This window comes from Mesoplodon bidens (genome assembly GCF_964165515.1).
Source record: "Mesoplodon bidens genome assembly, chromosome: 1".
Classification (NCBI taxonomy): Eukaryota; Metazoa; Chordata; class Mammalia; order Artiodactyla; family Ziphiidae; genus Mesoplodon; species Mesoplodon bidens.
The window spans coordinates 32448186-32464456 of NC_138176.1; the positions used below are offsets into that span (position 1 = coordinate 32448186).

General features: G+C 44.9%; 1 protein-coding gene across 1 annotated transcript in view; it reads left to right on the forward strand.

Annotated features, from left to right (window-relative positions):
- The window catches only part of PIK3AP1 (phosphoinositide-3-kinase adaptor protein 1), a 113995-nt gene that overhangs the window by 62148 nt on the left and 35576 nt on the right, over positions 1-16271 (forward strand). Inside the window, exon 8 of the mRNA XM_081244046.1 lies at positions 922-1111. Within this exon, the coding sequence (XP_081100172.1) occupies positions 922-1111 (190 nt within the window). The remainder of the gene's footprint in view (positions 1-921; positions 1112-16271) is intronic.

A 16271-nucleotide genomic window follows, 5' to 3' on the forward strand; every position in this document is an offset into this window, starting at 1 on the left:
CTTGGGGTAGTGATGATGAAAATGAGGATTTCTGTGGGTTGATGCTGAAATAAGGATTGTGAAACACCACAGTTTCTTACGAGGAAAAGTTGTGCAGGGGTTTCAGAGAAGCCACCTCTCTGACTTCACAACCACCTGGAGGCAGAATGACAAAGGGGGCCTCTCTGACTTCAGGGCATTTCACCCAAGACCGTCTCTCCTCTTGGGCACAGGATGTAAAACTGAGGCGGGCACTTTGGAGCAGCCTAATGGAAGGAACAGGAAGGAACTAGTGGACCAAGTCCCCAAGGGACTTCTGACTACACACAAGCGCAAGAGCGCCTTGGCTGCAGCCCTGTTTAGCCCATTTGAATTTCCATTTGGCCAATCAGCAAGGGTTATACCTTTGTGTGCCATTTGTTGCCATTTGAGGAACCACTAGGGTATAGTAGAAGGGTCAGAAGCCAGGATTGCAGACCCATGAATAAGGCACTAGATTTTTCTGAGCTTTGGTTTTCACATCTTTTGACCAGGGAACAGGAGACACTCTCAAGCAGTGGTGGAAAGGATGCCATGAGATAATGTATAGGCACATCCATAGCACTGTCCCTGACACGTAATAGGTACCCAAGAGAAAGTTTTAAATTTGTATCCTCTGGGCACTGGACATTTAACGGGTGTCTCCTCTGAGTGCATAACTCTGTTCTTAGTGTTGGAGGAAGATACAAAGGTTAAAACAAAGAACATAAAACAAAGAAAAAGACTTGGAGCCTGGCCTCAAGGGGCTTTCAGTGTGGTGGGAAATACAGACATGCGCACATAGTTGCAACCCTGATGTGTGTGAGGCTTTACTTTGCTGTCACAAGCCCACTCGAGGGCCTGACTCTACCCAGAGAGCCCGGCTGTGTCAGTGTGCCTGTGGGGTCCCACCTTCTCTTTCAGGAAACTGTGGACATGCTGAAGAGTCACATTAAAGAGGAACTGATGCAAGGGGAGGAGGCTGACTCTGTGTATGAGTCCATGGCCCACCTTTCCACAGACCTGCTCATGAAGTGCTCCCTCAACCCCGGCTGTGACGAGGAGCTGTATGAGTCCATGGCGGCCTTTGTCCCAGCTGCCACCGAGGACCTCTGTAAGTAGCACAGCACAGTTCTGCTTCCATCTTTCTGCTGAGAAATGCGTTTTTTCTTTCTGCTGTGTCTGGGGAAATTCCCTTGCTTACCCCCTGCCCTACTCCACAGTGATGAAGATCCCATTTCACACAAAGTTAGACAGGTCATCATGTGCTGTGACAAGCAGAATCGTTCTCCAAACTTCCTCTGCTATGACCTCTGTGTGACTGGAAAGTTTAAGCAAGGGCCTGGAAGTCAGAGTCGATGAAGGCTTTGTGCCTTGTGATCCAGAAGCGAAATCAGTGGCTTTTGACTCCGTCAGTTCCAACGGGCCCTTTTTTTTTTTTTTTTTTTGCGGTACGCGGCCTCTCACTGCTGTGGCCTCTCCCGCTGCGGAGCGCAGGCTCCGGACGCGCAGGCTCAGCGGCCATGGCTCACGGGCCCAGCCACTCCGCAGCATGTGGGATCTTCCCGGACTGGGGCACGAACCCGTGTCCCCTGCATTGGCAGGCGGACTCTCAACCACTGCACCACCAGGGAAGCCCCAACGGGCCCTTTTTATAGCAAACATTTTGTAATGCCCCCACTACTACCCTGACATGAGATACATATAATATAACCTACCTACATATGAAATTTTTAGAAATCAAATATAAGTCCCAATTGAAATATAGAAGAGAACTCATAGGAGAGGAAATTCTCAGATGTGCCTCCATACAAGGACATAGTGCATTAGTCAGTTGCAGTCACCTACGCTCAGAATCACTGCCAAAGTCACAGCCTCAAGTGCTGACTGACATGTTTATTGTATCAGTGACTTGGATACCGCCAGCAGCGCTGGCATCAATGCCTGGATTTTCCTAAATGGTGAATGATTCCTCACATTCTCTTCTCCATTTTCATAGTAATTGAATTCCTGGAAAATTTGGTGTATATCAAAACCATGCAAAAATACAAGTTGTATTTCATAAATGAAGCAGTTTAGCTTCTAGGCTCAGAAAATTATAAGCAGGGTTTTTTTTTTTTTTTTTTTTTTTTTTTCTTTTTGCGGTATGCGGGCCTCTCACTGTTGTGGCCTCTCCCGTTGCGGAGCACAGGCTCCGGATGCGCAGGCCCAGCGGCCATGGCTCACGGGCCCAGCCGCTCCGCGGCATATGGGATCCTCCCAGACCGGGGCACGAACCCGTATCCCCTGCATCGGCAGGCGGACTCTCAACCACTGCGCCACCAGGGAGGCCCGAGCAGGGTTTTTTTTTTGATAACCTGATTTTACTGGATTAATATATAATAAACTTATTTCCAAAATATCATATCTCCAGGATATGATTTTTTTTGTAAATTGCTTAACAAATTTTGCCCATTTTTGTTTATCTTAATTCTTTTTAATAGCAAAAATAATACATTCTTCCAAAAATTGGAAACCAAAAAAAATGTATAACCGAGCTATTGAAAGTTCATGACTCCACTCAACCAACCTATATAGCACTTGTAATAGTTTGGTGGGGATTTTTGCCCATATTTTTCCTTATACCTGCTGATATTAAATTTAAAAATATACACATATACATATACATATAAACAGATATGTACAAATATACACATATGTATAAATATGTATCATAAGTAGTTATTTTTTTAACCCATATGTCTATCTAGTGAAATATTTAAAAGTCATGAGGGACACAAAACAAGGCTGTTCCCACAATGAAGGCTGTCTAGCATCTTTCTCCCTTCTGCTAAATGCCAGTAGTGTCCCTGCATCATGGTGACAACCCAAAATACCCTCATAGATTTTCCAAACACCCTCTAGAGGGCAGTGCCACTCCCCTTGAGAACCACTGGTCTAAATAAACATTGGCTTTCGATGCACATATCAGGGTTGAAGCAGGAGGACCACACAACCAGCCCTCTAAGGGTCTTCATTATATGTTACCACCATTTGCTACGAGATGCTAGGAGCTCTGAAACACTGCCTACAACTTCTCCCCCCTTCCCTCTGGTCTAATCAATAGATTCAAGAAAGACAAGACACATACCTATCAACACATCCATCGGCTTTATTGACAGAGGAATTTCTGGAATGGGCTAGATTGAGTATTGCCAATTTTCAGCCTGAGGAGAAGACCGCGGGGACCTGGGCCCACAAGGAGTTGGGCCTGATTTTCCCATCCATGAACGGAAAAGCAGGCATTAAGAGGGCGCTTTGGAGCAGGAAATGTGGGCGAGTCAGGGGGCCAGAGGTGAACCCTGACACCAGCAGAGCCTTTGACACTGCAACCCTAACACTTGGAAGATGTGGTCCAGTGGTTGTTAGGTGCTTGCTAGTCAGATTGGCTGCTCCTCTGGGGGAACAGAAGAAAGAGGGACAGAGCGGTGGAAGCTCTCTCTCAGCACCTGACTGGAAGGACTTGAGGTACTTATGGAAGCTCTTCCTGAATCAGCCGTGACCCAGCAGGAAGGTGAGGAGAGAAGGCGTCATCCTCACCATCCACATCCTCTACCTCACTGAATCCTCAAAGCAGCCATACAGGGGTGCTTTTATTAACCTGCACTTTACAAATGAGTAAACTGAGGCACAGAGAGGTTAAGCAACTCTGCCAAAGTCTCACAGCTAATAAGTGATAGAGTCCAGGTTTGAACCCAGGTCTCTCTGTCTTGAGGACCATATTCCTTATTCTGTGCCAGAAGTTTCCATCTAACACCACAAATTTTAGTCGTGGTTTCTTTTAGAAAAACCATCTAGCAGCTCCAGCCATGCCTCCTCTTTTTGCGGCCCAGATGTTAGCTCACAAAACAGCCTCTGGGGCCTCCCTGGTGGCGCAGTGGTTGAGAGTCCGCCTGCCGATGCAGGGGATACGGGTTCGTGCCCCGGTCTGGGAGGATCCCATATGCCGCGGAGCGGCTGGGCCCGTGAGCCATGGCCTCTGGGCCTGCGCGTCTGGAGCCTGTGCTCCGCAACGGGAGAGGCCACAACAGTGAGAGGCCCGCATACCGCAAAAAGAAAAAAAAAAAAAAAAAAAAAAAAAACAGCCTCTGGCGCCCCCTACCCTTGCACATCCGTCCATCTCTCCATGGACCCAACAAGCATTCTGGAGCATCTGTGTTTCTGCCACTTGCCGCTCCCACTCCTGGTTTTTGGTGAGACAATGGGCTGGAGGGAAGACACAGTCCTTTTCAGTCTGGAACAGAGACTCATTCACAAAAGAACATTTGGAGAAAAACTAGTACCCCTCTGGGAAGCCAGAGACCATGCATCATCATTTCTGCCCTGTGTCCCTGCGGTGGGGCAGTTGAACAATCGAAGGATCCCGCACTTTACTGGTAGTTGGTTTAGTGTTGACAGACAGCCTTAACACCTCTTATCCCTCTGGTTGCTCCAACACAGGAAATCCCCCCACCACAGCAGTGCAAAGCTGTAGGGAATGCTAACAGCAGCCATCCCATTACTCCTGTCTGCTGGGCCTCTCACAGCGGGAGCGCTGAGCCTCTTCAGCACTTCCCAAGGCGGTGGAGTGCTATGGAGCTTGCCTGGTTTGCGGCCAGTTGGCATCTTGTAAAGTTCCAGGGGGTGGGGGTGTGGGGAATTCTGGTTGCCGTGGAGCTTGGAGGAGGCCAGCAACAGGCAGGCTGTAGGATTCCGCTGTCTGGGGAATGGGCAGCGGAAACCCACTGCAGTTTTCACTTGCCAGATCATGTAAACTCTGAATTTTCTGAATCTAGATATGATTTGTGTTTCTGTCTCTGTGGTTTAATCTTGAGAATGACCACTTACCTACTGGCCCAGAAGCAGCAGCAACTTGTGCCTGGGGAGGAACCATTCATCTTACTACCAGTGACTCTCTGGGGGAGAAGGCAGTTTAGGTCATAAATAAGACTGATAAATCTAAGATGCATACTTGTAACGCCAGCCAGCACAGTAATCTTCTGGCCCTTTCAAGTCAATACACCGCTTTCATCTCTGTGATCCCATCTGAGCGTCCTGGGGCTTGGTGGATAAAGTTATCTTCATTTTATAGAGGAGACCGCTAAGGCTCCAAGATTTAGTAACTTACTTCAGTCTAATCGTGGGAGAACCAGGTCAGGAATCTGGGTCTGCGTAGTCCCAGGGGTCAAGTCTGTCAGCTGCCCACGGAGCTAGAGGACCCTCCTGGCCTGCCCTTCTTCTAGGGTCGGGACTTGCCAGCCCTGGGACGGATACTTACAGGGGAGCTATTTCCTAAATCTGAATAGCGGAGGTTATCAGTGCCCCACCTTTGTTACCATTCAACCCTAGAGGCTGAAAATAGGAAGGAAACTAGGCCGTGTTTATTCACTAGCTGACTCGCTCACTCATTCATTCATTCACTCACAGGACAAACATTATGGAGTGCAGGCTCTATGCCATCTCCTTACCACAGCTTTGGAGGTCATCTGATTGTGTTGGGACAAAGCTGCCTCCTTCTGACTTGAGAGTTTTGGAAAGGGGATAGTAATGAGGTCCCCAAAGGGAATCCAAACAACCACTAAGTAGGAAGGTTGTTTGGGAAACTCCCAGTGTTGAATGAATTGGCTGGGCAGCAATGTTGGGTTCTGATCCTGAGATTTTATGATCCTTCCCCTGAACTTGCGTGCGTGGGTGCGGGTGCACACGCATGCGCACACGCGTGCGCACACACACACACAGGCACGTACACACTCCTCATACTGTCTTTAGTTTAGATATGCTGCCACCAGGTGGTAACTACGTCTTTGTTATCAGACTTTCAACTTTGCTCTCAATTCTCTTGAGAATTTTGTGTTCAAACGCCCACGGATTTAAACCATCATTTTCCGCACCGTACTATGTAAGAAATAAATGTTCTTAGGGTAAGCTTCTGCAAACACTAACTAAACATCACAGCACACCTCTCTTTGGGTATCTTCACTATCTCCTGATATTTTTCTCATTTACTTCGTTTGCTTCTATCCCTGCTTTCAGAGAATGATACGATGGTCCTGGTGGTCCTTTGACTTAGGTAGTACGTTTTGTGTGGAAAGCCTCACCCTGTGACTGGCACTTTGATGAGGCTCTGGGTACTAAGGCCTCAGGAGCCATTTCTGGGAGGCCGTTGTCCAGCTGTTTCAAAGGTAATCCGCTTGTGGATTTAGTGCTGCTTGACTATCTCAGAGGTTTGTCTTTCTGCATCAGGAGAGAGGAGTAAAAGGAGAAGGATGCAATGTCTCGCTACTAGAGACTAAACTCACACGTGTCACTCTAATCCATCCCAGAGGGCTGTTCTGCTTCTTGTGACTCTTGCGTTGAACGTTTCTTTTGTGCCCCTGCTCCCTCCACCTGGGTCTGTGGCTCAAGTTTGTGTGCAGTGGAGAGCCAACTTAGCCCCAGCTAACTTGCTGACTTCCCTTAGCAACCTCCTTGGTAACTGCCGTCTTTGTAACAGATCATCTCCAGCAGTGTTTTCTTTACTGGGGTTCTCTGGTTACCGTCTCTGTGAGCAGGGTCCCCTCTGAGCTGGGGGCATAACTGGGCCCAGTGAGCAGCCTCATAGCCCAGCCATGTAAGGTCTGAGCCCACCTGAAGGACCATTTGTAAGTAAAATTAAGTTACTGGAACACGCTGCCTTCCCCACCTGCACACTTTTCTCTCAAGAGTCTTCCTTCCTGCAGCCGCGGAGTCTCTGCCATCCTCCTGCTATTCATCTTGGGAAGACCCTGGCTAGCAGAGCCAAGAAGTGCCTTAGAGGCAGTGGGGCTGGGTGCAAGGCATGAGGTCTTACCAGCAAGGAACTCCCTCTGAGGCAGGGCTGGCTGTTCCTGTCTTGTCTGGGGCTGAAACTGACCTGGTGAAGCAGAGGGATCCTCAGGGCACTTCCTGACTTCTGTAGCTTTTCCCTCCTCTAGATGTACAAGAACTGTGTTGTGGAGATAGGCACTTAGTGAAAGCATGCTGGATTGAATGTTTTTAAATTAATAAGATAAAATCCTCACCATCAGCAGCGACCTCGCTCCCCTCTGCACCTGTACAGCTGTGGGTCACACCCTCCTCGGGGCATGGCATGCCGATCAGTTTGCACTCTGGTTATGTACACGCTTCTCTGCTTACCTGCTCCTACTTCAGTTAGGAAGCATGTATCATCCACAGGCTGTACACAACAGGTGCTCAATTATTTCTTGAATTTGAGAGTTACCAGAAAATAAGAAGTCATCCTAGATGTTGTGGTGTGGAATTGTTTGTTGATGTTCCAGTGCAGGGACTTGACTTCCCCGATAGGTGGTAGTGAGATATCTGTTAGATGTCCCCGAAGGTGGGACATCTTTGGCCGCTCCCAGCTGCCTTTTCTTTCTTGTCTCCATTCATTTGCTTGCGCTCTTCCTGCTGCCTGAATTGCCCTTCTCTTTTCTCAGCTTGGGAAATGCCCACATTCCTTAACAAAGCCCAAAGATCTCCATATCCATGTATTCATTTGCTTATTACCCATTAGTTTGTCCATTCTCACATTCATTCATTCAACAACATTTATCAACCCCCTTGAGTGCTTAAGTCGCTGTGCCAGGTGATGAGGAGTCAGTAAATAAGCTGGCATGATCCCTGCCTTCCAGAGCTTCCCTTCTAGCGGGAGAGTTGGATATTAAACAAAGGTACTGCATAACTGAATATATAACTACAAACTGTGACAGTACGATTGAGGAAAAAGACACGGTGCCCTCAAGAGGGCAGCTAGTAGAGAATGGATTGGGGGAGGGGTGCCTGTGACTTAGCAAGTCATAGTGCCCACTACACCCGATCAGGAGCTCGTCCCGTGGACTCATTCCTGCAAGACAGAGGGCCTGTGTGCTTACCAGGAGCACCGCACTAAGGTACTTGTTGTCTGCTAAGAAATCCACAAAACTTAGCATGCTGCTTCTCCTAACCCTTTCATGCTTAGCTTCTTTTTCAATGTCAATCACTCCTTAGCACCTCTAATTTCAGACTGTCATTCCTCTTCTCTCTGTCTCTGTTTCTCTGTCTCTGTTTCTGTCTCTGTCTCTCCCCTCCCCCAACTCCCTCTTTCTTCGTGTCTCATTGTCTCATTGTCTCTCTCCCTTTCTCTCCCTCTCCCCCCCGACCTCTGCATGTGTGTGACTATCTCTTTCTCTCTGTCCCTGTCTCTGCCTCTCTGTCTCTGCCTATCTCTCTCCTTCCCCTCACTTCTCCATGAGGGTATGGGAAGGTTGGACTTTCTTATTGACATGGTCAATCCAGCAGTCCATTCCACCTGTGTGCAAATGGAACCAATCGGGTTTCAGGTTTTCTTCACATGTTTTACCATGCTGATCCTTGTTCTAAGCCTCTTTTCTGGCCACAAAAGCACTTGCTGAAAAAAATTCTTTTGGCCTGCTTTCAGGGTTTGAGAGCCTTTCCAGAAGAATAGTCTCTCAGTATCTGACATTTTACTGTATTACATACTCAGATTAGGTTTTCTGTTAAAGTAACAACACATAATCTGGATGGAGTTTCCACTGCAGCCGAGTGATCCAGATTTATGTCCCATGAGGAGTATCATATGAGCTTCTTTGAAAATTAGTTATTGCTCTTGACTTATTCCTTAATTACTTGCCTACCTGCCTTCTCTTCATCTGTTCAAGCTTCTTTCTTCCCAGGAATGGTTTCTTTGGGGTTGACTCCTTTGAAAAAGTATAGTGTAACGCTGCAGCTGCTTTTCCCAGAAGAAGACTGTGGCCCCAGAGTTTCCTTGTTATTGTTTTGGGGTTTTTTTCCCAAAGAAATGAAAGAACTTTGCACTTTTTCCTTAGACCAGCAGGTTTCAGCACATTTCAGTTTACCTAAGTGGTGAAGGTTAAATGCTTAGAATCTGAAGTACAAACCCTGAGCATCCAGGGACGCAGGGATCTGTTGCTGTGCTTTTCTTTTCAAAATGTCCTTTGTCTGGAAACGGACTCCCTTCACCTCCAGAATTTTCTATTTCAGTCGCTCATGTGTTACTGTGTGCCTGGGTTGTATGTACACATGGGTTGTCAAATTTACAGTTTGAGGGTTTTATCTCTCATTAACTCCAAACCACCAGGTACTTTTTCTTTTCTCTTCTTTATTATTACAAAAGTAGTATCTGCTACTACTAGGACTTACTGCCTAATATAGCTATGGCAAATAGTGTTTTAAAAGTAATTTCATGTGTCAGTGTCAGTTAGCTGGTGTTGAGTGCCTGGGGAGCTGTGTTGAGAAGGATTCTGAGGCCGCAAAGAGTGCTATGATTGAATAGGGATGTTTGCCTTGAGTACACAATAGGGACATGGAGGCCAATGTGTGTATCCACTGTTCCTGGTCTAATTCAAAGATACTTACGTTGAACTCAGTATAAAAATAATCATTTTATTTAAAATATAAATGGAAAGAAAAGTATTTTTCTTCATTTAAGGCAGTGCACCTACAGAGACTCAGTAGAGGCCTGTGCCCACATCAGGCCAGGGCTACTGAGTCCATATGTGGACATGACATGATGGACTTGCTTGAGTGCACCCTGGTCCCTGTGCCCACTCCCCTCGCCAGTCCCACATGGGAAGGAAATTCATGACAGGTTGACTGTGCTCACATTTGGTCTTACCTGTGGTAGGCAGAATAATGCCCCTGAACCTATGAATATGCTAGATTACATGGCAAAGGGGAATGAAAGTTGCAGATGGAATTAAGGTTGCTAATCAGCTGGCCTTAAAATAATGGGAATATCCTGGATTATCAGGGTGTGCACAGTATAATCACAAGGGTCCTTAAAAGTAGAAGAAAGATGGGAATTTCCTGGTGATCCACTAGTTAGGACTCGGTTCAATCCCTGGCCCTGGTCGTGGCCAAAAAAAAACGTAAAGGAAGGAATCAGGTTAGACCAGAGATGGCACCATGAGAAGGACTCTGTTCAGCTGAGCTTTCTGTCCAAAATTACTGGCTTTGAAGATGGAAGAAGAGGGCCTCGTGCCGAGGAGTGCAGGGCCTCTAGAAGCTGGAAAGGGCAAGAAGACTGAACCTCCCCTAGATCTCCCAGAAAGGAATGCAGTCCAGCCGAAACCTTGATTTAGCCCGGTGAGACCCATTTCAGACCTCTGAACTACAGAACTGGATGTTGTTTTAAGTCACTAAGTTTGTGGTAATTTGCTACAGCAACAATAGAAAGCTAATAAACTGTCTAGGTTGCCTCAATATAATGATAACCATTAATATTTAGTGCCTAGTACTGTTGCTAAACATTTTATAAGCATCGTCTCAATTGGTTCATACAGTCTTCCTATGAGGTAGGTACTGTTATCCATACCCACTTTACAGATGGAGATATGAAAGCTTACTGATATCAAGTAACTTGTCCAAGGACACAGAGCTACTAAGAATCAGAGCCAGGGCTTGAACCCAGGTCTCCAGGATATCAAAGTCCACGCTGGTAATCACCACCTCTGATTGTGATCTTGACCTGCTTTAATAATAAAGATAATGGTAATAATAGTAATAATAGCAGCTAACGTTCATTTAGCACTTCCTGTGTGCTAGGCACTGTGCTTTGCATTTAATACTCATGACAAACCTGTGAGATACATACTATTATTATCACCATTTTACAGACATTATCGGCCAGTGTCCTGGACCTCTATTGCTTGCCGGGCCTTGACTGCTGCCTTTCCCTGACTTACGTTTGTAGCCTGAATGCAGACCATTCACTTGGCTCCAGCCCTTGTCAGGGCCTTTACGGCTGACTTCCAGGCCTTCTCATGTGTCTGCAGACCATCCTCCTCCTCCCTGTGCCCCTGCCTCCATCATGCTCTTCCAGCCAAGCCTCAGATCCTCTGGCTTTAGGCTCTGACCTTAAGATCAGCCTCTACCTGTGATCCCGGCAGTATGGGGTGGGGCCAGAAGGGATTGAAGAGCTGCTAGAATTTCCCCTTGGTGCTCATTGCTGAGCCTTCTAATAAAAAATGTGATAAGCCTCAGGAAAGCACAAGGAATGGGCATGAGGCCTCCAAGTTAGGTCTGGACTGCAGCGGCAGAGCCTTGGCCAAGGAGGAAAGAAGCCTCCAGCTCTGTCCAGCCTGGACTTGGTGTTCAGGAGCCATGATCAAGACAATGCCTGGCAAGCCTTGTTTGTGAGTCAGGTTTCCACACATAATTCCATGGTGAAGAATTATCGTTTGTTATCGTACAATGCCCCTGTGCTTTAAGTCTATTCAATATAAAACTATTGATTGGGTGTAATTCTTTGCTAGGAAAGGTAATTTGAAAATATGTGTGGATATTCAGATGTTAGAATTAACCCATAAGCATTTATTACTCTGAAGGAGGAGACTTGACTTCAAACAAATAAAATTACTATTAAAAAGTATAAATTGAGTCCTCTTTTTAAAATTGTTCTCTACTTAGGACATTAGCATGGGTGTAGAATTTAATAATAAAGATAACAGTAATAATAGCAGCTAACGTGCATTTAGCACTTCCTATGTGCTAAGCTCTGTGCTTCTCATTTAATACTCATGAGAAACCTATGATATATGTACTATTATTATCACCATTTTACAGACAGGAAAACAGATCCTGAGAGGATGTAAACAACTTGGCCCAAGATAATTGTGGGCAAAGAGTTAATGTAACAGCTCTCATTTCCCTTTCTGCAGGAGAATTTGACCTTTGTTGACTTCCACTCTGTTACCCTGGTAACCTGATAAAAGCCATATGTCAATTATGTCTCTAGGCAACATTGCCTGTGATAAAAATGACCCCTAATTGGTGGTAAATTGCATCTGGAACTGAGAGGAGTTGTATGTAAACTATAAATACCCGAAAGGGACACCATACTTTGGGCTTCCCTGAGGGCAATGTCTCTGGATGCCTCTTATGGAGACCCTGGAAGCTAATGCCTCAGGAGTTGCTAATAAACTCCAGAGTTGAGAAATGCTGCTCCCTTGAGACACCATGGCAGCTTCTCCACCTGCCTGGTTTGGATCTTGTCTCCTTGCGTGAGAGTTTCTGGACTGGTGTAAAGACTGCCCTCGATGAGGAAGGCCGCTTGGTACTGTCCTGCTGGTCTGTATCCTCCATCCTTCTGAGTAGACTGGCACCAGCATGGCCCACGGTCATCTTGCGAGCCCAGATGATCAGCTGGATCCAAAAAGTTGGATCTAAAAGTCAGTTGGACGGGTGGGTGTTGCAGTCCTACAGTCAGAAGTGGAAGAGTCAAAATTGGAAACTATGCATTCTGACCATAGTGCCCAAACCTCTCACCATCCTTCTAGGGTGCCTCAGGGAGGAGAAATAATTCTACTTATGTCTCAGGACTGATCTTTAGCAGATCCTAGTTTGTCTCCTTCCAAAATCATGCTCTTAACCACCAGTGAAAGCGTGACCGCAGAGTAAAAAGATTTGTTTGTCACAGGTGGCTCATTTAGCCCTGCCTTGTTCATCGTACCCAGAGGTGCGTGGCTCCCAGGAGTCCCTGGAAGGTGACTTGATAGTGTAGGTGGACAGGAAAGGGTCAGTGTAGGTCATTCCCAGGGCTTACGCTTCTTTAGTTTTGCTGTTGCATTTCTTCCTCTCCTTTTCTCATCTCTTTCCCTCCTACCTGTTCTTCTTCTTTAAAAAAAAAAAAACTTTTTATTTTGAAATACTTTTAGATTTAGAGAAAAGTTGCAAAAATGCTACCCTTCCTGTATACCTTTCACCCAGATTTCCCTAATATTAACATCTTACCTAACCAGAGTACAGTTACTAAAGCCAAGAAATTAACATTGGTGCAATTCCACTAACTAACCTCCAGACCTTGTTCAAAATTTCACTGGTTTTCCCCCTAATGTTCTTTTTCTGTTCATAGATAGGACTAGATGCTGAACCTAGATAGGATCCTGCAGTGCATGCTGTTATTCTCCTTAGTCTCCTCCAATGTGTAACAGTTCCTCAGTCTTTCCTCATCTTGACATTCTGGAAGAACACCAATCAGTTTTTTTGTAGCATGCCCTTTAGTTTGGATTTGTCAGATGCTTTCTGTGATTGGACTGAGGTTATAAATTCTGGACAAGAATGCCATAACAATGATGTTGCCTCCTCCTCAGTGCGTTGTAGCAAAGGATCGTGATATTGGCATGTCATTTACTGGTGCTCATTCTTCTTTCTCTCTTTTCTTTTTAAAATTCTTTCTTTAACCCACATAAAATTCAGCACATTACGATGGGGTCATAGTACCAGGCACAGAAGCCCGCATCCTTATTACGGAAGTGTGCCAGGTCCAGCCAGGGCTGCTCTTGCTGTTTCCATTTTTCGTCTACATTTTGTTTTTCCAACACTCTTTGTAGCTCCTTCAATTTTGCAGCTACATCTCAGATGTGGAGATCAGTTGTCTCAAACTGAACTTTGTGAGTGAAGTAGCTAGGCCGTGCGTGTCTCTTTTACCACTGTCAGTGGGGGTGGCCGATTGTGTGTGTGAGGTTTGCGCTCTGGTGTTGCCAGCCTGGGAGATCTGGTTATTGGTGATTGAAACTGTCCTGATGCTGCTCTGCCCTCACCAGGTTCTTAGAGATGCTGGAGCCTGAGGGGGCTGTGGTCTCCTGGAGGATGCAGCACTGGGCATGACAGAGCCCAACGATAGGCCCACAAAACTTCTCCCTCCCCTCATCTCTAGGGGTGTCTGATGCAAGCAAGTCTTTCCTTCGGGGTCTTTTCCTCTGTGTTTTATTGTGTGAATGAAGAGTTTCAAAAGTTGGCTGGGTCAGGGTCAGGAAGCTAAGGGGTGAGGGATTGTAGGGGTAGGAGTCAGGAGGGTAGAGGAGGGTCCTGCTCCCAGTAAGGCACACCTGTAGGATATGTCTTTCTTCCCAATTTTCTAACTCCATGAGAAACATGTCCCATAAAACCACAATTAAGCAATTTAAATAGAAATCTCAAATAAGTGTCGTTTTTCTGGTCTTGAATTTTTAAGGAATGAATTGTGAGTTCTTAGAATTTTTTTTTAATATTTATTTATTTTGGCTGTGCCGGGTCTTAGTTACGGCATGTGGGATCTTCAGTTGCAGCATGTGGACTTCTTAGCTGCGGCACGCGTGTGGGATCTAGTTCCCTGACCAGGGATCAAACCCGGGCCCTCTGCATTGGGAGCTCAGAGTCTTACCCACTGGACCACCAGGGAAGTCCCAGAAATTTATTTTTAAAATTAAAACACATATAAGTGTGTTTCAGGATCAGTACAGTCACCCTAATCTCTCTACGGTTTACTTTATAGAATTCAGTGTTGACAAGAGAAGTTCACTGAATTAACAGTTTACTCATTTGGAATCACAGGGCTCTGGACCAGAGGGTATCAAGGTACATTATATTCAATGTAATGTCTCCACTACACACATTTCAAGAAACATTAAACTGAAAAGGTAAAAAAGGGGAATTGCTTTATCTTCCCTTTTTTTGGATAATATTTAAAGTAACGAAAACATGATCAGAGCTCTGCATTTCTTTCCTTTATTTTTTCAATAGGATAGAAAAACTAGAATATTAAAAGATGAACAGTGAAAAAAACCTTTTTCCAGTCCTGTCTGTCATCTTTCTAGTTCCCAGGAAACCATTGATCTTAATTTCTTATATCTCCTTCCAGAGTTTCTTTTTTGCATATACAAGAAAATACAAAAATAGAATCTTATTTTCCCCTTTTGGGGGCAAAAGGTAGCATATTAATTTTCAAAAATGTTGTATTTCTTGAAGATTCTGATTCATCAAGAATATGTATTTTTTTTCTCGTCTCAGATCTTTTTTTTTTTTTAATTACATATTATAGCCCCCTATGAACCCCCTCTGGAACCTGATTGTCCTCCCTCCCTCCCAGAGGTAACCACTACCATGAACTCAACATTTATCCTTTCCAGCATTTCAGCATGTTTTCATATGTTTACTAGATATTTATGAATTCATAAACTACATGTAGTATCATTTTATAGACCTTAAAACTTTATAGAAACTACTTTATATACTGAAAACTACTTTATATAAAATACTTTATATACTGCAAAAACCAGTCTGCAACTGTTTCACTCAACATTGTGTTTTGTTTTGTTTTATGGTCACAAAATTTATATTTAGATTATTAAAAGACTGTCAAAGTTTGAAACAAGGTCAGGTAAGAGCTATGCTATGTAATAATGTAATATCTGGTCACTGGAAAGTTTAAAAATCAGTATGGACTTCCCTGGTGGCGCAGTGGTTAAGAATCTGCCTGCCAATGCTGGGGACACAGGTTCGATCCCTGGTCCAGGAAGATCCCACATGCTGCGGAACAGCTAAGCCCGTGTGCCACAACTACTGACCCTGCACTCTAGAGCCTGCGAGCCAACACTACTGAAGCCCGCGCACCTAGAGCCCGTGCTCCGCAACAAGAGAAGCCACCGCAACGAAGAATAGCCCCCACTTGCCGCAACTTAAAGAAAGCCCGCGCGCAGCAAGGAAGACCCAATGCAGCCAAAAATAAATACATAAATAAATTAATTAATTTAAAAAATAAAAAGCAGTATGTTTTATAATTTAAAAATCAGTAATCTGGTAATTGACAGGTGAGCTATAATTTTTTTTAATAACCTGAAATTATTTTTGCTTTGGGAATCTAATTGTACATACTTACAGACCTACTTGAGAATGGACTTGAGGATATGGGGAGGGGGAAGGGTAAGCTGTGACAAAGCGAAAGAGAGGCATGGACATATATACACTACCAAACGTAAGGTAGATAGATAGTGGGAAGCAGCCACAGAGCACAGGGAGATCAGCTCGGTGCTTTGTGACCGCCTGGAGGGGTGGGATGGGGAGGGTGGGGGGGAGGGAGATGCAAGAGGGAAGGGATGTGGGAACAGATGTATATGTATGACTGATTCACTTTGTTATAAAGCAGAAACTAATAAAAAAAATTTTTTTAAATGTGATAGTAAAAATTAATAAAGACTATTTTTCTCCTTAAAAAAATAATTGTACATACTTGATCATAATTACCTAGGCCTTTTAAAAAAGTGCTGATAGGGTTTTTCTCATATATGAATGCAACAGAAGCCACTATGGATAATTTGGAAGACAAAGAAAAGTGTAAAATAGAAAATAAAATGTCTATGGTCTGAAATGTCCATGACCTATCCATACTACTTCAGAAATAGCCACTATATACATTTTGATGTATTTCCTTCCAGGCTTTTTTTCTATGTACATACAGA